This window comes from Mandrillus leucophaeus, unplaced genomic scaffold, assembly GCF_000951045.1.
Source record: "Mandrillus leucophaeus isolate KB7577 unplaced genomic scaffold, Mleu.le_1.0 Scaffold80, whole genome shotgun sequence".
Lineage (NCBI taxonomy): Eukaryota > Metazoa > Chordata > Mammalia > Primates > Cercopithecidae > Mandrillus > Mandrillus leucophaeus.
In genome coordinates, this window is record NW_012108697.1 from 1,363,530 (window position 1) to 1,387,048 (window position 23,519).

General features: G+C 48.4%; 1 protein-coding gene across 1 annotated transcript in view; it reads right to left on the minus strand.

Moving 5' to 3' along the window:
* Nucleotides 1–23,519, minus strand: part of VWA2 (von Willebrand factor A domain containing 2) — a 51,459-nt gene that overhangs the window by 6,082 nt on the left and 21,858 nt on the right. Inside the window, exons 5-11 of the mRNA XM_011967498.1 lie at nucleotides 21,743–21,852; nucleotides 11,135–11,329; nucleotides 10,143–10,276; nucleotides 9,344–9,476; nucleotides 5,618–5,673; nucleotides 3,347–3,454; nucleotides 1,783–2,355 (exon numbers count right to left, since the gene is read on the minus strand). Of these exons, the coding sequence (XP_011822888.1) occupies nucleotides 1,783–2,355; nucleotides 3,347–3,454; nucleotides 5,618–5,673; nucleotides 9,344–9,476; nucleotides 10,143–10,276; nucleotides 11,135–11,329; nucleotides 21,743–21,852 (1,309 nt within the window). The remainder of the gene's footprint in view (nucleotides 1–1,782; nucleotides 2,356–3,346; nucleotides 3,455–5,617; nucleotides 5,674–9,343; nucleotides 9,477–10,142; nucleotides 10,277–11,134; nucleotides 11,330–21,742; nucleotides 21,853–23,519) is intronic.

Below are 23,519 nucleotides of genomic sequence, written 5' to 3' on the forward strand. Positions count from 1 at the left end.
TAGAATTACAAATGATGTCGGCAGCCTGGAGGGAAAAGCAGGGGACTTATGTTACCAGTAGGTAACTTAACAAGACTGGAAGAAGGGGTCAGAGCTTCTCTGGGGAAGTGACATTTCATCTAAGAACTGAAAGACAAGTAAGTATGAGCCAGAGGCCTGTCCCATGCAGGGCATGCAGAGAGGCCTATGGGGACCAGGCCACAGGGAGCTCTCAGAAGCCAGGAGATAGAGTTTGGGTTTTGTTCCAAGTGCAAAGGGGAATCACTGGAAATTCTAAGTGTGAAGTTAGAGGATCTGATGCTCTGATTATTGGTTTTTAAAACCACTCCCACACCCGGAACGTCTGAGAAACTATCACAGCTATGGGGAAGGTGGCTGACTACATATACTGTGGGGTCCTCGATGGGATTCTGGAACAGAAAAAAGACATCAGGTAAAAACTAAACAAATATGAATCAAGCATGGATTCACTAAATAATAATGTATCAATACTGGTTCATTAATAATAACACTGTGCCATACTAATGCAAGGTGTAAATAGGAGGGGAAACTGGGTGTGGGGTATAGGGAACTCTCCACTATTGTCCTTTTTTTTCCTATAAATCTACAATTATTATTTTTAAAAAAATCCAACCAAACAAAGAAGCAGAACAAAAGCACTTAGGCCAGCCTGGAGGGGCAAGGTGGAAGTGGGCAGCCAGTCCCTGTCCTTCCCCCTTACAGGAGGGAATGCTTCTCACCTTGGGGAGAGCGGTGGCATCAGGGCTGAGAAGCAGAATCGCATCTGTAGCTTCCCATGCCCACCTACCAAGGGAGAACTCCAGGAGCCCTATGAAGGATGCATTTCACTCATGCCTGTAATCCCTCCACTTGGGGAGGCTGAGGTAGGAGGATTGTTTGAGCCTAGGAGTTCGAGACCAGCCTGGGCAACACAGCAAGACCACATCTCTATAAAAAATAAAACAATTAGCTGGGCATGGTGTTGTGCACCTGTAGTCCTGGCTATTCTGGAGGCTGAGGTGGAAGGATCACATGAGCTCAGGAGTTCGAGGCTGCAGTGAGCTATGATCGTGCCACTGCATTCCAGCCTGGGTAACAGCAAGACCCTGTCTCAAAAGAAAAAAAGGACGTGTTTCAGTTACGACATCTCTGGCCACGGGCCAGGCCTTTGCACGGAAACAGTGTTCTCTAGAGTGCCTTCCAATAGGGTCATAAAAAATCAACTTCATGGTTTGCAAAACAGAAGAGAAAAATGTCAGAATCCCTCCCAGGTAGACAGGGTAAGTATCCTCTCAGGAAGCGTTTGTTTCAGTTGTGTGTGGCTGTACCAGCAGGTGTGCATGCACGTGCATCTGTGTGTGTGCATACATGTGCATGTGTGCACCAGGAATGCACTTTTTCCTGTGGATTGCCATCAAAGGAGCTGGCAAGCTGCTGCTCTGGAGCCCGCTTGGTAGATTCAGAGCTCTTTGTAACAATAATAAAATCATGATTAATAGTAACAGCAACACCTAGAGTTTGCTGAGTGCTTACTCTGTACTAAGCATGTACACCACCTATCTTACTTAATTCTCACTAAAGGTCTCTCAGGAAGTACTACTGTTAGTCCCATTTTTGTTGACAGGTAAACTGAGAAATTATGTGACTGGTAACTAAAAGAGTGGGGCTGTGGTTTCAGCCCCTAGAAGGGGTACTGGCAGAGAATGATGGTTAGGTGGTAGCCAAAAGGAGAAAGGACCTGCCTGCTGACCAGCGGCCCTGGGTCAGGCACCGGGACCTTACCTGGCCGCTGCCGGCTGCACAGCTTCCCCTGCAGCTCAGGGATTTGGTTGAGCAGATCCTGAGGGTCCGAGTAGACCATCACATGCTTTGGGCTGCCCGTGATCTCCTCCAGCTCTGCCCGCACGGCCTCACTGCCTACACCCAGCAGGAGCAGCTCTCGTGCCCTTGCGTGACGCGCTGGGCCCGCGACCTCATCCTCGGAGCGTGACTCAGTGAGCAAAACCACCACTCTGCGTGGCCGGTCCTGGCCTGTCCTGGTGGCGCTCCCAAAGCCACGGTCTGCCGCCTGCCGCAAGGCACTGCCCATCAGGGTGGGGCCACCACGGAAGGGAATGCCATCAAGGCTCCTGACCAGGTCAGGCACATCCTGGTACTCCCCAATGGGCACCGCCACCAGCAGCTCCCTGCTGTACGTGGCCACGCCCACTCGGGCCCGAGAGTCCTCACTCAGCACGGCCTGCACAAACTGCTTCACGAAGGCTTTGGCCCGCAGGAAGCCGTCCAGAGTGGTGCCCGCAGAGCTGTCCAGCAGGAAGAGAAGGTCGACCCTGCATTCCAGGCTCAGCTTCGGGGCTGCGGGGATCACAGCAACACCCACAGTCAAGCCATGGCCTTGCAGCATGCGATCTGTCCCACCCGAGACGCCAAACTACCACGCAAGGCAGGAGAAACCCCGTCCCAGGAGGGAGATGGGGCAGAGAAACTGTGGGCCCCCAAGCTTAAGTGACCGGTGCTCGTCTCAGGGTTAGAGACAAGGCCAGACACGGCACTCCTGGCACTCGCTAAGGGTCTCCATTTAGCCACTTAAAAAAAACAAAATGCCATCTACGTTATCACTTTTTTCCATTATGGTTAGTCCAGTGTGTGCCCTGAGAAATCTTTGTTTACCTCAAGATCATGAATATATGCTCCTGTGTTTGCTTCTAGAGGCTTCACTGCTTTGCCTTTTGCATGGAGGTCTATAGCCATGCTAGAATTGACTTCTGGAAGGGTTGTGAGGTACAGGGTCAAGATTAATGTTTTCATATAGATCTTCAACTAACCCAGTTGTCACGTTTTTAAAAGTGACTGTTCAGCAAGCCCTTATATGCATCAAGCATGATACTAAGCACTTTGCATAATCTTATTTAAAACTCTCAACCACCCAATGAGGTAAAGCCTACTATTATCTTCATTTCACACCTCTAAAATCAAAAGGAGTTGGGGCTCCTTTCTCTGCTTTCATAGAATAGAGAAGAAAAGACTCTGCCCAGGACTAGGAGCCAGAATTGGGTAGACTCCTGCCTTCAGCTGGGCTGGGCAGCACTCAAACTTCAAGCAATGACCATTCTGCAGCTAATAAGCTGGGAGCTACTGTCTCCTCCAGAGCTCAGGCACCCGAATTATCTACTCACGGAACACTGAGAGGCTGCACCACGTGAACCGCAGACCAGTGGTGCACTGAAAAGCAGATGGCTTGAGGGCCAGTTTCTACCCAGAAGCTGGAAGGGTGTGCAGTGAAAAGGGGAGCCTGTCCTCTCCTTGCTCCCCAGTGGGCAGTCTTACAGGGCCGGTGCATACCTACCACAGTTAGCCTCCCCTCCAAAGGCCAGCGGGCAGAGGCATTGGTACCCGTCCAGTCCTTCTGGAACACACGTGCCTCCATTCTGGCAGGGCTGCGAGTCACAGGGGCCTATCAGAGAGATGCCCATTAACCGCTAAGCACCATAGCACAGAGGAGTAGAGAGGAGTAGAGAGGACTGGCCAGAGGTGTGGGTGCAGCTGGTTTCCTGCTCTAACAGTGGCCAGCCCCTTCCTTCCCTCACAGTTCACCAGGAAACCTGTAGCAGAGGGGAAAGCACTGCCGAGTCCATAGAGGAGGAGCTGGGCACGGTTGGTAAAGGATGCTCTGTAGCAGGCTTTGTAAGGTGCTATGTGATGAACTGGTGTCAGACTGGAGCTTGACAAGGAGGAAGCTCTCTGTGACATCAAGTGTGGGTGCCTCAAGACTGAAAGAGAGCTGTGGTGCCAATGGGGCCCTGTCTTCTAAGTTCTACACAGGGTCGTCTTAATGGCCTCTGCGCCTGGCACAGCAAAACACACCAGCCTTCGGATCCTGCGGTCAGGCTGCTCAGCACTGAATGTGGCCCTTCCACTTCCTCCAGCACCTTAATTAACATCTCCCATCTTCCTATCCTCATCTCAAAAGGAGTGATGGGAACTGAACTTGTTCTGTGGGGTTATCATGAGGATTAAATGAATTAATCCGCAGAAAGTCTCAGTACTAAAAAAACACTCCCCAACCAGTAATGACAGTATTGACTTTTAGATATGAGACCCAAATTATGAGCAAGGCCTCTTCAAAGCTGAAAGTTTACATGGGAAACCACAGCCTGTGTCAAAATCTGACCCATTCTGAAGTGTCTGATCTATGATTCCCTGTGCTCCATGCCTGAGCATCTCATCACTTTCCTTGTCAATTATTACAAAATGCAGCTAAAACCACATGACCTCCTTCCCAGGGTTATAGAAAACAAACAGGGTCTTCATGTGATTGTGTATTCCAAGGGCTGGAGAAGCAGCTGAGTGTGGTCACAATTGGGACTGGCATTTTCTTGTCCTTTTTGCTTAAAAATATTAATCTGTTACTTGATGGCCACATCATTATAATTAAAGTATAGACTTTTCAAAGTCAGAAAAGATTAAGGCTAAGTCTAGGCACCTCACTGGGGCTGCGGTTGTATCAGTCGGGAGACTGGAAATAACTGGAGGCTCACTGACATTGGCAACAGTGGCCTTTAACTGAGCATCTATTATGTGCCAGGGACTGTGCTAAGCACAATACACTGCTTTTCTCATTTCACTGTCACAACCTTAGGTAGGAACTATAAAAACCCTATATGACAGATGAGGAAGCTGAAGCTAAATGAATAGAAGTCACATGCCCTAGGTCAGATCATTGGTAAGAGGTAGAGCTGGGATTGAAAGCCATTTCACTCTAGTTTCTAAACCATAAGTCCTCAAACCTTAATTACTGAGCAGAAACAGCTCCACTCTCAGATTCCCCTATGCTTCAGAGGCCGTGGTGCTGGAACTGCAAACCGTGAGAACATACTGAAGGGATCACCTAACCCCAAATAGGGACGCTCACTACCCTGCCTGTGTGTCTAACTGCTGGCATTGCTTCCGGGAGACGGGCTACTCATCAGGAGTAGCAAATCCACCCCAGGACTGACACCTACACATTCAAGTGCAATTTTGAGCTCCCAGGTCAGTGGGGTCACTGGCACCCCAGGTGAGGGATGGTGAGGGACCGTGAGGGCACACTGGGGAACCATGCTGAATGATGCATAATGGCATCGATGATTCCTCACGTTAATTTGGGATTTTACAGCTGAGGCATTACTTCCATGGGCATTATCTACCGAATCTTCACCAGGACCTCATATACGATGCCTCCTCTCATATGGAGGAGGGAAATGGGCTTCTGGACATCGGGTAAACATCGCCCCATTTTATAGAGGAGGAAATCATTCAGGTATCTTGCCCTGAGTTTGGTGCTGGCTTTGAGGATGTCTGCAAAGCTGGTGCTCGGTGCCTGCCTTTCTCTGCCTCTCACCAATGCACATAACACTGGTTCAGGGGAGTAATCCCAAAGCCGCCACTCCATTCTTAATGAGCAAACACCATGGAGTGAGTGAAGAGCACACTCTCCTCTGCCCACCAGGCGCCCCATCCCTCCGTCCTGGAGCCAGTCACAACCCCACCCTCTGTCCCAGGATTGTAAAAGCCCCTTTACAAAGCAGCCTGGGTCCAGGGCCCTGAAAGAACCGGTAATCCAACAGGCAGATCATACCTGGGCAGGTGGTCCTGTAGCAGGTAGCAGGGTGGGCTAGGAACACTCTCTTCCAGCTACAATCCAAGGAAACAGAATGATAGACAGATCAGAGGTGTAAGGGGAGGGCAGAAACGTAAGATGATTTACAACACCAAAAGCTGATGGAAGATTCCAGTGCAGAAGAAAGACTTCCTGGTTTTCTTTCTTGATTCTACCCTAACTTTTCTCTGCACATAGAGCAGGAAATGTTTCAACTATCCAGTGACAATTAAAAAAAAAAAGGCTAGGTGTGGTGGCTCACGCCTGTAATCCCAACACTTTGGAGGCCAAGGTGGGCAGATCACTTGAGGTCAGGAGTTCGAGGCCAGCCTGGCCAACATGGTGAAACCCCACCTCTACTAAAAATAAAAAATTAGCTGGGCATAGTGTGCCTATAATCCCAGCTACTGAGGAGCCTGAGGCAGGAGAATCGCTTGAACCCGGGAGGTGGAGGTTGCAGTGAGCCGAGATCGCGCCACTGCACTCCAGTCTGGGCAACAGAGTAAGACTCCAACTCAAAAAGGGGAAAAAAAAAAAAAAGAAAAAGAGGTAACATAGCTGGCTATCACATTTGAAGATAGAGACATCCACATGCAAAACCTCAAACTGTAGCAACAGCTTTTTATTATAAGTTACTTTCCAAGGCTCACAATGCAGTAGGGAGAGAAATATTGGGAAATGGGCAACTGGATTTTGGCTGTGTGACCACAGACATGTTACTTTCCTCCTCTGGTCTTCACTTTCTTCTTTGTATAGTAATTCTATCTGCAGTTTTCAACTGTATTTCTTAAAGCTTTGATGGGGAGAGAAGAGGACTGAAGGAACAAAGCTCCAGGCCTCCCGCAGTGCCCCAGCCCCACCCCTCCACCCCAGGTGTGCTGCTTCTATCTGGTCTGCACAACAAGTATCCACACGAGGCTCTGCAGGTGAAGACATGCAAGCCACTGGGCTCAATGACTTCTCAGGTCTGCTGGAGAACTAACGTTCTGTGATAACACAGCAGCCACCATTCCTGCGGTGGCTTCCACCCGCGGGTGTTCCATTAACCACAGCTACCTGAAGAGATGGTTCCCTCCATGTTCCAGATAGGGAAATGGGTTCTGAGGGCTGACTTAGGTCCCCTGAGGTCACATAGTTACTGGAACACAGCAGAGCTGGGGTCCAAACCCTGACCATGACCCCAAATCCCCCCACTCTGCCCTCTGGGCCTCATCCTCGCCTCTCCTCAGTCTCTGGGGCCATGTGCCCTGCTCTCACAGGAGCAGTTCCTCATCCGGGGGCAGAAAGCCCACTCTGGGTTGGCAGCAATTCCTGGGACGGCCTCACCTGAGGAGACTCTTGGGCCTTGGCAAAAACATTCCCTAAAGTTCTCCAAATAAGGCTTCTTCCAACAAGATCCTGCCCTGGGCTGCCCACGCCAGGGGCAGGCCAATCAGGTGCTCCTCTAGGGCAGGGTCTTCCCTGGGGTAAAATGGAGTAAAAGCCAAGTCAATTAAGAGCTCATGGAGTTGCTGAAATAAAGATTGCCAAGGCTGGGCCTGGCCCAGCACTATGAAAGGCTGAGGCAGGAGGATGGCTTGAGCTCAGGAGTTTAAGACAAGCCTGGGCAACATAGTGAGACCCCATCTATATTTAAAAATAAATTTTAAAAAAAAACCTTAAAAATTAGCTGGCCACAGTGGTGCGTGTCTGTAGTCCCAACTACTAAGGAGGTTAAAATGTGAGGATCACTTGAGCCTGGAATTTTGAGGCTGCACTGAGCCATGATCCTGCCACTGTACTCCATCCTGGTGACAGAGCAAGACCTTGTCTCAAAAAAATGATAACAATAAAAACAAAGTATGCCAAACTGCCAGCTCATTCAAGAGAAATCGTCTTCTCTTCCATGTCTATCCTAGCGACCTCATAATAAAGCCACAAGTCCTAGCCCAGAAAGCTCCCTGGGCCCCTCCCGCTCCCTGACTCAGGCCTCCCTGGGAATCAGCATTTATGGTGCAGACACTACCCACAGGGCTTCGCAGGGACCTGCACACAGTTCGCTCCCCACCTCCCTCAGGTCTGGACACAAATGCCACATGCTCTGCAAGGCCCTCCCTGGCCACTCCATTTCAAACTGTGACCTTGCCCCAGCGCTCCCGCCTACCCCACCACATCTCCGTCTTGCTGTCGTGTTCCTCCACAACACCTGCTACCACTGAACAGTTTATTTTCTGTATTCATTTTTGAATGGCTGCCTCCCATCACTAGAGCATCAGCTTGTGAGGGTAGATGTGTTTCTGAGATGCTGGTGCTGATTCCCCAGGACTTGGGTGAGTGCCGGGGAGCACAGGACGCCCTCCGTGGGTATTTCTTGAGTAAGGAAATAGATAAAGAGCTCCCAAATGCTTCATTCTAGGAGCCTGCAATATTAACGCATCTACCTATTAAATCACCGCATGCTCTCAACAACCCTGTAGGGCAGTTATGATTATTATCACACCCCTTTTCAAATGCAGAAACATGCAGTGGTAAGTTCACAGCTCCCTAGTGGTGCTGCTAGGATTAAAAATTCAGCAGGCTGACAGCAGAGTCTGAATGCAAGGCCCAGGAAGTATACACTGCGGCCACCAGCCTCTCCCACCTGCTCCCGGCTCTGGGCACCTTGCCCACCGCCACAGTTCCAAATCCTGCAAAACTGCTCGAGCGGCCCCTTCTCTGTGACATCCCAGAGAGGACAGACTCCACCCCAGCACCTAGGATGCCTCAGGGTGGCCTCTGGTCTCCTTTTCCAATGCCCTGCTCTAGACCACGATTCCTTGGGGGCAGCAACTGTGCTGTCTCCTTATCACATATTGCCTGGCTGAGCGGGCACTTAGAACGTGGCCATCAAGGAACAAATCAACTCCTCCTTTCACTTAAGAGCTTGGGTTGTGAGGAGAGCCTCTGGTGGCCCCGATGTGGCATGAGGCCCCATCTCCTCTGACCCTCTTGTAGGGGACTGATCTGTCCCAGAGAAACAGTCTTTGGATTTTCCATCAGCCCAGCACAGCCCTGAGGCTTCTCAGCCAATCAATTTCACTGCTGTGTGCTGTGCTATGAGCTCATCACTGGAGGAGGACCAATGGGCAAGATGTAGCTGATTCAAACACTGCCCTGGACCCCCAGAAAGGGAGAGTAGCACGGTCACTGGACTCCAGACAGAGGTGCTGAATGGCAGATAGTCTAAAGGAATGGCGTGGGGAGTGTTTGGGAGGGATGGGCTGGCGGCCGGGCAGCAGGTGCTCTTGGGTGCCTGGGCTCCAATCCCGAAGAACCCAGCATCCCACAGCCTCCCTGATTGGAATTCATCTTGATCCTCCTGCCTCACTCAGCCCCCATAATGTGGAAACTGGTGCTCAGAGAAACCAAATTACCAAATCAATATCACAAGTGGAGACCACTGCCCTGCAGGGTCAGCGCTTGGCTCACTCACCAGCCTTCCAGAATGCCTGTGACCCTGCCACCGGCGCTCGCCCTGGGTGCCTGGGCTGTGGATTAAGGGATGCTGATACCGAGTAGCTGTACCTCTCCCTGTTCTCCCATGGCTATGTCCTTGGTTCCCTCCCAGGTCTGCTTCAATCCCCGTCACAGTCTCCATGGCAGGGCCCCAAAGTGCTATCCTCCCCACAGCTCAGGGGTGGGGGCCTTCATCTCCACCCAGGCCGAGCCCAGAGCTTGCAGACCAACCTGTAGAAGGGACAGTGTGCAGCCAGCACCGCAGGGGCCCGCCGCGATCCTCTCCAGCACGGGGCATTGCCGGCGAACTCCCGGACCATCTCCAGCGTCCTGCGCTCACAGGGGTGCGCTTCGACCCTGCAGTCTGTGTCCACAACACACACCCGCACCCACGGAGGAGACAGGGTTCCACCTCCTCCCGCCACACATGCTCCCCCAACGGCTGCTCCCGCTCCTGGGAGTTTTCACCACACCCCCAGGCTGGCCACCTTCCGCTCTCTCAGGTCAGGGCACATCTCCAGGTGAGCGGCCCTGCTCTGCCTGTTCAGCGGGGCATCCAGTCTCTAAGCATCTCCTCTGCTGGGCCCCACCCGACACAGCTTTTACATAATGTGCACACATGTACACTCCACATAATGTCATCACTCTGGCTCCTGCGTGAACCCTGACAAGGACAACTAGAATGCAGGGATCTTGCACCAAGCAGAAAGCCTCCTTGTGCTCCTCTGTGTGGACCAAGGCAGGGGCAGGAGACTTGGCTCTCTCTTGAGCAGGGGACAGGGAACCTACTACGTCTGAGTCTCAAGCCCTGGGCCTCTCTACCTCCATGAAGACAAGCTCGGGGCTCCCAGCTGGGAAAGCCACAGGGCAAGGCACAGGGAGACAGCAGAGTGCTCAGGGTGGAGGCTGCCGGTCTCTCTCTTGCCTGCCCTCCCTCCCTGGGAGGCTCCTGGGTCCTGACCTCTTGCCTCAGGGAGCCCTCCCTGACCCCACATGGCACTTCCACTCCCTCCAGGCTGGAAGGTCTTACCTGGCGTGGTGCTGGAACAGATGGCAGAGTTGCTGAGGGTGCTGAAGAGGCCGTTGGTGGCGTCCTCCACCTGCTCAGCCAACAGCACATGCTGCTCTCTCGGCTCACTGGCCAGGGCATGCAGCTCCTCCCACCTGTGCCAAGGGGTTGTGACAGCTTGTGGCCCTGTACCCACCCTTCTCCTGCCCACTCATCTCCTAGGCCATGGCTTCCTTGTGGATGGCAGCACAGATTTAGTGTCTGGTTTTGTCAGACCCATAGCTGGTGAGGAAAACAGTTAACCAGAATGGAAATGAAAGAAAGTGGTTCTAGGTAACAGCAAGTAAACAAGCAAGCACAGCTGGTAACAGAATGCATCTGTACCCTCCTCTCTTCTAGGAAAGCCTATTTGCCCAGCAGCTAGACAAATGGGGTAAAGGGGAGTGGCCAGCCAGACTCCCCCTCCCCTGGCCCCAAGAGTGGGCTCTGCCTCAGGTTGATTAGAGGGTTTTCTTGCATTGTTAAACTGTGGAAAGGGGTCTTTTCTCTCCAGGGTGGAGCTCTGAAGATGTGAGCTGGGCACCACCCGCAGCTCCAGTTCCAGCTTCCTAAGAAAGTCAGGTAAGAGAGGAGGCAACAGGCAGGGAACAGCAGAGATGTGTGGAAGAATCTTGATCACACTGAAGTCCCTGGCTCCTGCCCACCCCGAGGGACCCCCATCCCACCCAGTGAATGAGATGACTCCATGAATTTCCATTTTTGCCCAAATAAATTTCAGCAGAATTTCTGGTACTTGCAACCAAGTGTTCAAACAAAACCAAAGTCAATGCAAATGCTTAGGCTCCCAAAGATCGAAGCTTCCTGTGCACTGGAGCCAAAATGGCAAAGTGAGGAAAAGACAGATCCAGGGAAGGACCCGGACAGCTCTTCCAGTCCCCTCCCTTCCCATGGCCATGACGTGATCCCCAGGCTGACCACCTGAGGGCTTGTTCCAGGGTGACTGAGGCTCTTACCTGGGAAACCTGACCCCCACAGCAAACACAGTGACACCCTTTTCCTTCAGCTGCTTGGCTGGCAGTGCCACATGTCCCTGGGACTTCCCATCAGTGACGATGACAAGGATCTGGGGCACAGAGGCATTTCTGCCTCCAGGGAACCCTCTGTTCAGAAGGTATTTCAGAGCAAGTCCCGTCTCCGTGCGCCCTCCTCTGTGCACACCCAGAAGGAAAAAAGAAGCAAAGTGAGTGATGCAAGGAGGTGAAGTTGGGATGAGAGCCTGAAATGGATGGGCTCTTCTGTTATTAGCAAAAGGTCACCTTCTCCTAGCAGAGGCTCAAAGTGATAGTTCTACCATCTAAACCACAACAATGAACAGAAATTACTTTTTCCATGCACTTGAGATTCACCCTGCAAGTCTCTGTTGTATTCTGTAATAATGTCATTCTTTGTGTGTTGGGTGTGTTTTCTCCTCCCCGAGTGATGACTCTGGGCCGACAGCTCTTGTCATTTGTCTGATACCTGCCTCCCATCTCCTCATTCCTGCGTCATCTCCTTCTTGTTATGGCTCAACATCTTGGGTTGGGAAAGCAGATAACTGAGCTTAGGAAAACTGTATGAGGAAGGATCCATAAGAGTGAAGGACAGGGCTTCAAGGCAAAGGTGTGATGAGTCTTTTCTGTGATCCAGGCCTTTGTGGGCCATGTCCAGATTCAGGGTTGGGAGCTGGAAGGCTGAGCTGTCTGACCACCTCCAGATCAGGGCAGACTACAGGGGTCCCATCTCATCGGGATGCCAGTGGTGCTCTATTTGCCATGGCTTGAGACTCTCTCATCCTCACAGCTCAGTTAGAGGAACTGTTGACTAGTCCTGGAATCCCAGAGCAGTATCTCTGCTAAATCTCAAATTAGGAGACTCCTGTAAGTGTCCTGTCAGAGAGAGGACTGCCAGCTTTGAGTGTCAGCTGGACAGAAAATAATGACTCACTACAATGGATTTTAGGTTACTGAATTGTGAGTCAGTCCCTGTTGCAGCCAAACTATTCAGTGGTTTGTAGCCCATCCAAACATGATCAACACTGTGACGCTGATAGAATTACTGTGGTTATCAACTGTACACACAGAGAAAACCCTGTGGGAGCATTATTCTGTAATAGTGACTAACCACAGACTCTAGATGGGGGGCACATTTACACTCAGATTGTACCAACCATAAATTAAGGCAATGCCTACCTGTAATTCAACCCTAACTATGGTCATTCTTCTAATGTGAAAACATCCAACTGACAAGAGGCATGGGCATTGCCTGCTCTGTGTGTGTGTGTGTGTGTGTGTGTATGTGTGTTTATTTTTCATGCAAGTCTGACATGAGTCCTCCTGCCCAAGCATCTCTCCTGGTTGGCTCCCCTCCAAGCAGCTACTCAGGAATCCAGGCTCCTTTCATGTTGTGGTTCCACCTTCCCCTCAGTCCTCAAAGTGCTCTCCATTCAGCAGCAAGACAGGCAAACAGCGTGAAAATTGTGCTTGGGAAGGATTTATAGACCAGCCCTAGAATATTCTTCACTTTTATTGCTTTCTAACACAAGCAAGCTCTTAAAGGGCAGTTTGCTTTGCGGTGCTCCATAAAGTTAAAAAATGTCAACAATAGCTGACAACTCCTAGAATTAACTGTCTTGCCTACAATATATATACTGACATTTGCATCGGTTAAAAATTCACTTACTTGTTTTCAACCCATGAGTATTTACTGTGGATCCACTAGAGGGAAGATAGTGAAATGGAGACCAGGAAGTATAACCACGATCCCGCCCCTTAAAGAACTCCCGGTCTAGTTAAAGATACGGGATCTACAAGACAGCAAGTAAACAGAAATGCAAGGATGCAAATAACAGGAATTCGGAGGAGCAGATTCATTGTGGGGTGCAGCTGTCAGGGAACAGACTTCGGGGGAAAGAGCTTTTAAATGAGGTCTTGGTGAATCCGCTGATGAGGAAAGGAAGAAGCCATCCTGATTACAGGAAGGGGTTAAAGCAAAGACACCAGTGAGCAATGCAACCTGTGTTCTGGAGCTAGTGAGCAGAGCTTGGCTTGGACAATGGGCTTATCAAAGAAAAACAGAGCATACCAACACGGATGAGTCTTCGAAGAGGAAGACCACACCTACACCACTGACTCCCAAGCGCCCCTAACTCCTCTCACACCCTGCTGGATCACACATTAGATACCGAAGACCACCAACCCAATTCTGATTCCCACTAATACAGTTTCCTTCACCAAAGAGTTCTTATATTTAAAAAGAGTGTTCTTCCAGGGCTCCTGGGAGAGCAGAATGGCTTCCATTTCTAAAGGATAATATTAGTGCTGACATTTTACTTTATGCCAGACACTTCACACACACACCTGTTACTGAATGTAATCCTTACATCCATGGTAAAAAGTGCTAATCTTAACACTTAACAAACGAGGAAACTCCATTCAGAGAACAGTGATAACTGCTAATATTTCCCAGGCATTTAGCATGTGCCACTGTGCTCAACTCATGTTTATCTATATATGCTTAGCATATTATCATATAATTCTCGCCACAGCTCTCTAGAATAGGGGAGTCCAGAGAAGGGTCTAAACTAAGGTTATGCCACTCATGAGTGGTGAAGGCAGGACTTGAACCCAGGGCCCTCCACTTCCAAAGCCCAAGTTCTTTAACAGATAGTTACATACTCGTGAAGGCACGTGACTCTCATCTGGCTAGTGGAGGTCGGAACTGGAGTTTAAGCCCAGTCTGGTTGATTTTGAAGTTGATGCTCTTTCCTCTCCAGGAGTCAGCTCAATCTGGCCTGCTGTCCATTTTTATAAAGTTTTATTGGAAAACAGCCATACCCACTGATTTATGTACTGTCTACACAGAGAGCACTGGCCTGAAAATACAATTATTTACTATACAAGCTTTTACTGAAAAAGTTTGCCACCCCCGTTCTAAACTGTCCGCCTAAATGCTCACAAAACTTTCTTCTCATCCAAAGTCAAGGTGCTTCAGTGGCTTTGAAGCAACCTGCGCCTCTAGCCACTGGCCACTGAGCCCTATGGCCTCCTGGCTATGTTCTTGGATTCTGAGGTTCTCAACCAGTCCTTGCCTTCTCTCCCCAAAGCCTCCCCTCCCCTGTGGCCCATCTGATCATTATCACTCCTATAGGCTCACAGCTTTAGGAATGAAAAGAAAAAGTACTTGTTCCCCACACTCTGTTCTGTTCCTCACAGGGGTCTGCCCTTGGGCCCCTTCAGAGTTAAACTGGTTTTCCTTTCCACCTACCACCTTCAGGGGAAGGCTTGGGTTCCATCCAGATTTTGTTTTCTTGTTTTTTGAGACGGAGTCTCACTCTGTCACCCAGGCTGGAGTGCCGTGGTGTACTCTCAGCTCACTGCAACCTCCACCTCCCAGGTTTAAGCGATTCTCCTGCCTCAGCCTCCCGAGTAGCTGGGACTACAGGCACTCACCACCATGCCCTGCTAATGTTTGTATTTTTAGTAGAGACAGGGTTTCACCGTGTTGGCCAGGCTGGTCTCGAACTCCTGACCTCAGGTGATCCACCTGCCCTGGCCTCCCAGAGTGCTGGGATTACAGGTGTGAACCACCACATCTGGCCCATTCAGATTTTCTAGTGGGTCTGGGCCTCCCTCTTCACAACTATCAGTCTGTGGTTACAGAGAAATTAAATTTCAGAGACATGAGAGCCCAGGCTGCCCACCACACAGGCCTTCACATTGCTCAGCAGTGATAACCGATGCTGTCACCCTCTCTACCTCAGCACCCTGTGAAGGCTTTCCCACAAGAACCCTGTCTGCTGGCTTGCAACCAAGGTAAGGTGAGATTCCTCATGGCTTGACCTCTGAGATGTGAGAAGAAACCTCTCCGCTTACTCCAGGAAGCATTTCTGCCTGAGAGTCTGTTCTGAGCTCAGCATCTACTTCCACATTTAACCAACGAGGAAACCCCACTCAGAGAATAGTGGTAATAACTGCTAATATTTCCTGGCCACTTAGCACGTGCCAGATGCTGTGCTCAACCTATGTTCATCTACATACGCTTAGCATATTCTCATGTAATTCTCACCATAGCTTTCTGGAATAGGAGAGTCCAGAGAAGGGTGTAAACTAAGGTTATGCCGCTCATGAGTGGTGAAGGCAGGACTTGAACCCAGACAGGGGGGCTCTGAGGCCAGAGTCTCACCAGGATTTTTCTAATTTCTCTCAAATTGGACTAAACTAGGTTACAAGATGAAAGTTCACAGATCAGCTACTGTCTTGGGGGTTATGACTGCCATGCATGAACTTTTGGATAGGGGCAGTGGGAGGGCTAGAATCAAAACATTTTGCTATCAGTGCAGACAAGTAATAAAGAACATGAGTTCCAGAGGTGGAGGGGCTCAAATATTAGTTCTGCAATATCTTAGCAGGTAAACTTGGAAAAGTTACTTGACCTGAGTCCCAGTTTCCTTCCATGTTAAAAGGGGAAAAGAAATAGTATTGTTAGAGGATGAAATGCTGGGTCCAGCGCCTGTGAGGACCTAGTGGGTGGCTGTTACCAAAATGAACCCACAGCGGCCTACTGTAAGAAGTTTATCTTTTGAGTCTAGCCTCAAATTCTAGTGTTCATAAAAATCTCTCAGGAGACTTAATGATGTGGATTTTCAGGTCCTATTCCCTGACAGTCCAAATTGGTGGGTCTGCAACCTGGCCTGAGAATCTAGAATTCAAACTAGCATTCCCTCCCTCCCTCCCTCACCTCCCCGCAAGTCATTCTGATGTCAGCAGGCCATGAAACAGACTATGAAAAATAATTCATAAGAGGCCAGGCACTGTGGCTCATGCCTGTCATCTCAGCATTTTGGGAGGCTGAGGTGGGTGGATCACCTGAGGTCAGGAGTTAGAGACCATCCTGGCCAACATGGTGAAACCTCATCTTTTCTAAAAATACAAAAAAAAAAAAAAAATTAGTCAGGTATGGTGGCGGGGGCCTGTAATCCAGCTATCGGGAGGCTGAGGCAGGAGAATCACTTGAACTAGGTAGGCGGAGGTTGCAGTGAGCTGATATCGCCCCCACTGCATTCCAGTCTGGGTGACAGAGAAAGACCCTGTCTTAACAATAATAATAATTCATAAGAAAACCCAGCTGGCACGGTAGCTCACTACTGTAATCCCAGCACTTTGGGAGGCCGAAGCGGGTGGATCACCTGAGGTCAGGAGTTCAAGACCAGCCTGGTCAAGATGGTGAAACCCCATCTCTACTAAAAATACAAAAATTAGCCGGGTGTGGTGGCGGGTGCCTGTAATCCCAGCTACTCAGGAGAGCCTGAGGCAGGAGAATCACTTGAACCCGGGAGGCGGAGGTTGCAGTGAGTCGAAATTGCGTCACTGCACTCCAGCCTGGGTGAAAGGGCGAAACTCCGTCTCAAAACGAAAAAAAAGAAAAGAAAACCCACTGTAGGTACAGTGATGCTGATTACATCTTTTCTTCTCAACAACAGACAAAAATTCTGGAATCAACCTAAATGTTACCTTTTAGGAGATTAAATATACTGTGATAGCTGAACTTGGATTATTAAATAATCATTAAAAAGGATCAACGTGAAAAATAATACAGCTTTATGTAATAGCACATACCAAATAATATTAAGGGAAAACAAGGACAAAATGCTTTGTAATTCTAACCTAAAAGCCACATTTCAACGTTAATGTGGTTTGAAAGAGGCCAGGGAAAGCCATCAACAGTTTTGTACTAAGGTAAAGTGGAGACAAAGCTATGGAGGGAGTCCAAAAAATTCAGTCACAGTAAACACAGGGTTGTGTTACTATGAGATTAATGAAATGAGCACGGCTGGGCAGCCAGCAGGCCAGAAGCTCTGTGCATTCAGGAACCAATCAGCAGCCAGGTCTTATCTTGATTTTATGTTATCGTGGGATGCAATGTTGGAAGGTTTGACTGCAATGTTTTTTAAACTTCTTGCATAGTAGCAGTAAGGTGGTTGTCAGAGTGGTTTCTTAACTACCTCAAAACATACTTTTGGGGGATTGCGTTGGTCTGGAAAGGCAAGTTCCTGGGTTTGGGTCGAGCTGTCCTAATCAGTCAAGCATTTAACATTTCACTGTCACTCGAGGGGATGGATACCCCATTCTCCCTGATGTGATGATTACTCATTGCATGCCTGTACCAAAACACCTCATATACCCCATAAGTATATACACCTACTACGTACCTACAAAAGTTTAAAATTTAAAAACAAAACTTCACTGTAGAAGAAGAATAAAGTGCCCCAGGAAGGTCATCACTCCCATTTGGCCCATGTTCCTCCGTTCTGATTCATAACAGCTTGTCTTCATTTTTAGTGTCCTCAGTAACCCCACAACTGGGGCCAAAAATCAGCACCTCCTTTCCTTGTTTGTTGTCACTTACAGTTGTCCTAGGAAACATAAGTGCTAACCATACACAGCCCCAGAAGAGCTGACCTTGTTCAGACACATAAGAAGTCTTCATTCTCCACCCTCAATCTTAGTGTGTCTCTGCATTTCGTATGTTATAAATAATGCTCTCCAGCCCTTAGTTATGACCTCAACACAGCTGAAAAGCAGCTCAACTAATCATCTGGGGGGTGTGGGAGAGGGAGCATGATAAGAGGTGGGAAAGGACAGCTGGGTGGGGCCTACTGGATTGGCAGTGTAACCCACTGATCCTGGCCAGGGCACCTGTTTCTTCTCGGCCTCAATATCCTCCTCTGTAAAATAAGGGATGGAAAACATACTAGATGATCTCAATTCTCCTTGCTCCTTTTGTACCGATTCTTTGAGATTTGATTAGTTTTTCAGACAAGAGCAGAGCTGAATTCTTTGAGTCAAAGTCACTCAAATGGTCTTTGACTTTTAGCCTTAAACTTATACCAACAGCCTTTTTCCTCTGAAAATGCATACTGCATATAATGGGTAAATTTCTGTAACTACTTTATTGATATAACTTATATAACATAAAATTCACACTTTTAAAGTGTACAATTCAGTGATATTTAGTATATTCACAAAGCTGTGCAATCATCACCACTATCTAAGTCCAAAACATATTCTTTACCCCCAAAAGAAGCCCTATACCCATTAGCAGCCATTCCTCATTCCCATCAGCCCCTGGCAATGACCAGTCCACTTCTTATCTTCATGGATTTGCCTATTCTAGACGCTTCATAAAAAGTAGAATCATGGCCAGGCACGGTGGCTCACGCCTCTAATCCTAGTACTTTGGGAGGCTGAGGCAGGTGAATCACCTGAGGTCAGGAGTTCGAGACCAGCCTGGCCAACATGGCAAAACCCCGTCTCTACTAAAAATACAAAAATTTGCCAGGCGTGGTGGCGGGTGCCTATAGTCCCAGCTACTTAAGAGGCTAAAGTAGGAGAATCGTTCGAACCCAAGAGGCGGAGGTTGCAGTGAGCTGAGATCACGCCACCGCACTCCTGCCAGGGTGATAGAATGACATGCCATCTCAAAAAAACAAAAAAAGTGGAATCATATAGTATGTGACCTATTATGCCTGGCTTCTTTCACTTAACCTAATGTTTTCAAGATTCCTCCATGCTATACCATGAATCAGTACTTCATTCATTCTTACAGTTGAGTAGTATTCCATTATTTGGATATACCACATTTTGTTTATACATGCATTAGTTGAGGATTTTTTATTGTTTCCGTTTTGGAGCTGCTATAAATAGCACTGGTATGAACATTAGCATACAACTATTTTTGTGTGCCCATGTTTTTAATTCTCCTGAAGTGGAATTGCTGGGTCATACCTAAATCTATGTTTAACATTTTGAGAACTGCCAAACTTTTTTCCAATGTGGCACGCACCACTTACAAACCCACAAGCAATGGATGAGGGCTCTGCTTTATCCACAGCTTTACCAACACTTGTTTTTGTCAGTCTTTGAGCCATCGTAGTGGCTACGACATGGTAGCTCACTGAGGTTCTGATCTGCATTTCCTTAATAGTTAATGATGTTGATAATCTTTTTGTGTACTTATTGGCCATTTGTCTATCTTCTTTGGAAAAATGTCTACTTACAAGGTTTCTTTGCGAGGTGATAAAAATGTTCAAAACTTAGAGTAAAAGTTGCTTAACTCTGTAAATATACTCAAAACCACTGAGTATATTTCACATTAAATGTGTTAACTTTATGGCATATAAAATATATCTCCATAAAGCTGTTTTTAAAAAATTAGTGTGTATAACAATCACAGCGGAGGGTGGGGAGAGGTCTTTTAAAAGTGCAGATTCAGCCGGGCGTGGTGGCTCACGCCTATAATCCTAGCACTTTGGGAAGCCGAGGCGGGCAGATCATAAGGTCAGGAGATCAAGACCATCCTGGCTAACACAGTGAAACTCCATCTCTACTAAAAAATACAAAAAATTAGCCGGGCGTGGTGGCAGGCACCTGTGTCCCAGCTACTTGGGAGGCTGAGGCAGGAGAACGGTGTGAACCTGGGAGTTGGAGCTTGCAGTGAGCCAAGATCACGCCACTGCACTCCAGCCTGGGCAACAGAGCAAGATTCCGTCTCAAAAAAAAAAAAAAAAAAAAAAGTGCAGATTCCTGACTGGACACAGTGGCTCACACCTGTAATCCTAGCAGTTTGGGAGAGCAAGGCAGGTGGATTGCTTGAGCTCAGCAGTTCAAGACCAGCCTGGGCAACATGGCGAAACCCCATCACTACAAAAATAGAAAAATTAGCCCAGTGTGGTGGCGCATGCCTGCAGTCCCAGCTACTTGGGAAGCTGAGGTGGGAGGATGGCTTGAGCCTGGGAGGTGGAGGTTGCAGTGAGCCAATATAGTGCCACTGCACTCCAGCCTAGGCAACAGAGTGAGAGCGTGCTTCAAAAACCAAGCGCGGATTCCTAAATATACCAAGAGCAGAGAGTGATTCCACAAACCTGGGAGGAAGTCCCAGCACTGTGTGTCTTTGTCAAAGATACGGAGCAAGGCTGAGACTATTCTCTGTAAGAAGCCAATTCTTGGAGGCCCCAAGGGCACAAGGCTCCAGGGGAAGAAAAGGCCAATGTGCACTAATGTATTTTTTGAACACATATTAATGAGCTCTTTCCTTTTGTACTTTCTTGCATGATGACTTGCCCCTTAATCTGTTCAAGGGCAGAGGAAAGGGCTGGGATAGATAGTCCAAGATAAAAGTCAGTGAGGGTTACTCAGACATTCTTGAGGTCCGCAGGGCTCCCAGAGTCCCTGATGTACCCACTGTAGGGCCTCAGGTTTCCTGAGAGCACCGACAGAACTACAGAGGCTTGCAACTGGAAAAAGGCCCTCAGAGCTCAGAGCCTTTGCAATGGGAGGAGACAGCCAAAAACGGCTCTGACCATGGACTTCGGAGGACTTCAGTGGACACTAGTACAAGGGGCAGCAGGAGCACAGAGTGGATCCAGAGACCAGAATGGCAAGGGGCAAGTCAAAGTCATTATTCTGTGAGGGCTTGTGAAGAACATTATATATGTGTATGTATATACATGTATGTGTAAATATGTGCATATGTATATATGCATATATATGTATCACATGTGTATAGATTATATGTATATATATGTAAAATACATAAAATATGTGTATAAAAACATAAGAGCATATACACATATCATATTCAGATGCACACATCAGCTAACTTATAATGTAAGTAAACATATGACTATATATATATATTTAGAGGGTGATATTGTTTGGATGTTTGTTGCCTCCAAATCTCATGTTGAACTGTAATGCAGTGTTGGAGGTGGGGCCTGGTAGAAGGTGTCTGGATCATGGGGGTGGATCCCTCATGAATGGCTTAGCACCATCCCCTTGGTGATGAGTGAATTCACATAAGATCAGGTTGTTTTAAAATGTGTGCCACCTCCTCCTCTCTCTTGCTCCTGCTCCCTCCATGTGATGCACCTGCTTCCCCTTTGCCTTCCACCATGATTGGAAGCTTCCCGAGGCCCTTACCAGGAGATGTTGGCATTATGCTTCCTGTACAGCCTGCATAACCATGAGCCAATAAATGTTTTCTTCATAATTTACCCAACCTTAGGTATTTCTTTATAGCAATGCAAGAACAGACTAACACATAAGGTGTGTATATGTATGAGCACATAACCAGATAGTCATAATTTTTAAAGCACTCTCAATAACAGAGGGCACTTGCTCTTTTTAGACCACAAAAATGAGGCTCAGAGAAGTGCGGTGAACTGTCCAAGCTGCAGTGGTCACAAGAGACAGAAATGGGATTACGACTCAGTGTTCCTCCTATTCCTCCAGGCTCTTAACCCCATTCGTGACCTTCAATAGCACTTTCTCCCAGGTAATTGACAACTATACATCACAGCAGCAAATTTTTTTACTTCCACTTAAATTCCTACCTGGGACATTATCATGCAATAAGGAGGGGCAGCCTTGAGAATGGAATTCGTGTGACCAACTGTGCCCAGCTGGGCCCCTGAAAGCAGCCCACAGTCCTCTCTGTGAGCCCAGAGCAGGACCAAACCCTTCAATGGAGCAATTTTAAGAGCAGCTGGTGTCACCCTAACCACAGCAGTATCTGATCATACATACTTGAAAATCATCCTCTTGATTTTTGCCTTCACTTCCTGTTGGGTTGAAAATGAATCCAAGGGGAATTCCAGATGAGGAGTGGAACTGAACTGGAACGCTCCCACTCTGACCTGCAGTAGGAGACAGTGGGCTCAGGGACCCGAGACTGGGGTCAAGTCAAAAACATTCCTAAGAGGAAAGAAGGAGCAAGAAAGGTTAACAACCCTGCCTCCCACCCACTCAACAAACACCAATGCCAGAGCTTTCTCCTGTCTCCCTGGGAGGAAGTTCCAAAGACCCATTTGGAGAACCTGGAAAAAAAAACCAGCCAAATCTGTTTGTGTTCTGCACTGACGACCCCAATTCAATCTTCTTGACTGACCTTCTGCTAGGCAGCTGAACATTCTGGCAGTGTTCTCAGCTGAGCTTGTGAATCTTTAGGGCAGGGTCTCCGCTCACTTTTACCAACTGCCTCCCAGCTGCCAGTGCTGTCTTGAGCAGTTTCATGCACTATCTCATTTAATCCACAGAGTCACTATTAACACCCACATTATGGGTGGAGAAATCCCAATGTGGAGAATATATACATCTGGCCCAAGGCAAATGCTTACTTGCCCAGGACTAGTAAGAAAGGCAGCCAGGCCATCGGACTTTGTGCCTATGGTCTTCCCTAAGACCCAGTTATAACTCCTGCCTTCTTAGCAGCCAGCACAGGCCAGCAGCAAAACACTTACTGACCCAACTGGGGCTGCTGCGAAGCTAACCACAGCCACCATCACTGATAACTCATCACTAAGCACAGCCACCCCACAACCCAGTCCTTGACTGGGTGGTCAGCCCCGCCAGACCTGCTCCTGCCAAGTTAGAGAAAGTCCAGGTCTCTAGACCACAGTCAGACCTGGGGGACAATCAGCATCCACAACTGAGACGACCAGCATTGGGGCTGAAGTTCTTCTGTAATGAAGGAGAACACTGGTGAATCCACATAGATTTTGTGTCCTAATTGAGGAGGCCACAGGAGATCCAATGCCTTGCAAAACTGGAGAAGGGACACTGAGTAAAGTCGCTCTCTGGATCCTTAAAGCACTAGCATGTCTTGAGCAGAGAAGGCTACAAACATTCAGGTTTCCTCCCGAGGGCCCAAGGCCTGCACCTCATCATTGGTTCTCCAAAACCCCTGGAGAAACAACATTCTCTGTTACTATTCTCAAAACTAACCCTAGTTCTGGCCAAGAGTGCAAATGGGCCAAGTGAGTCATGTTTAAGCAATGATGCTGCCCTCTGCTCCTCACTTGAATTCCCTCACTGCCGTTCCCTCGACAGGCCTGGGACTTGGGAGATGATGGAAACGCCCTGCCACACCAGGCCGGCGGCATCTGCTCCGGATCAGCTGGGTGGGGTTCCCTTTTGCAGGCAGGGTGCTCTGGGGAGGAGCTCTTCGGCACCTTAAGCAGAATGAAATCTCAGTCTTCAGTGGGCACATGGGGGAGATGGACACAGGAAGACAGACCAGTAGGTGATCTCGGGAAGAAGCTTCTGGGAAGGAGAGCTTCCTAGGTTTTCCTTGAAGTTAGTGTGTGATTAAAAAGGGGCATCTCAAACCAGGGGGAAAAGATGATCTAGTCAGTCAATGATATTGGGACAACTGGAGAGCAATCCACAAAAAATAAAGGATAAACTGTAAATGAATTCAAGATTTTGGGGTGAAAAATCTAAATATGAAAGTTCTAGAAAACCTCAGGAGAATTTCTAAAATTTCCATGTGTAAAAAGACCTTGCTTTCTATTAAAATCCAGAA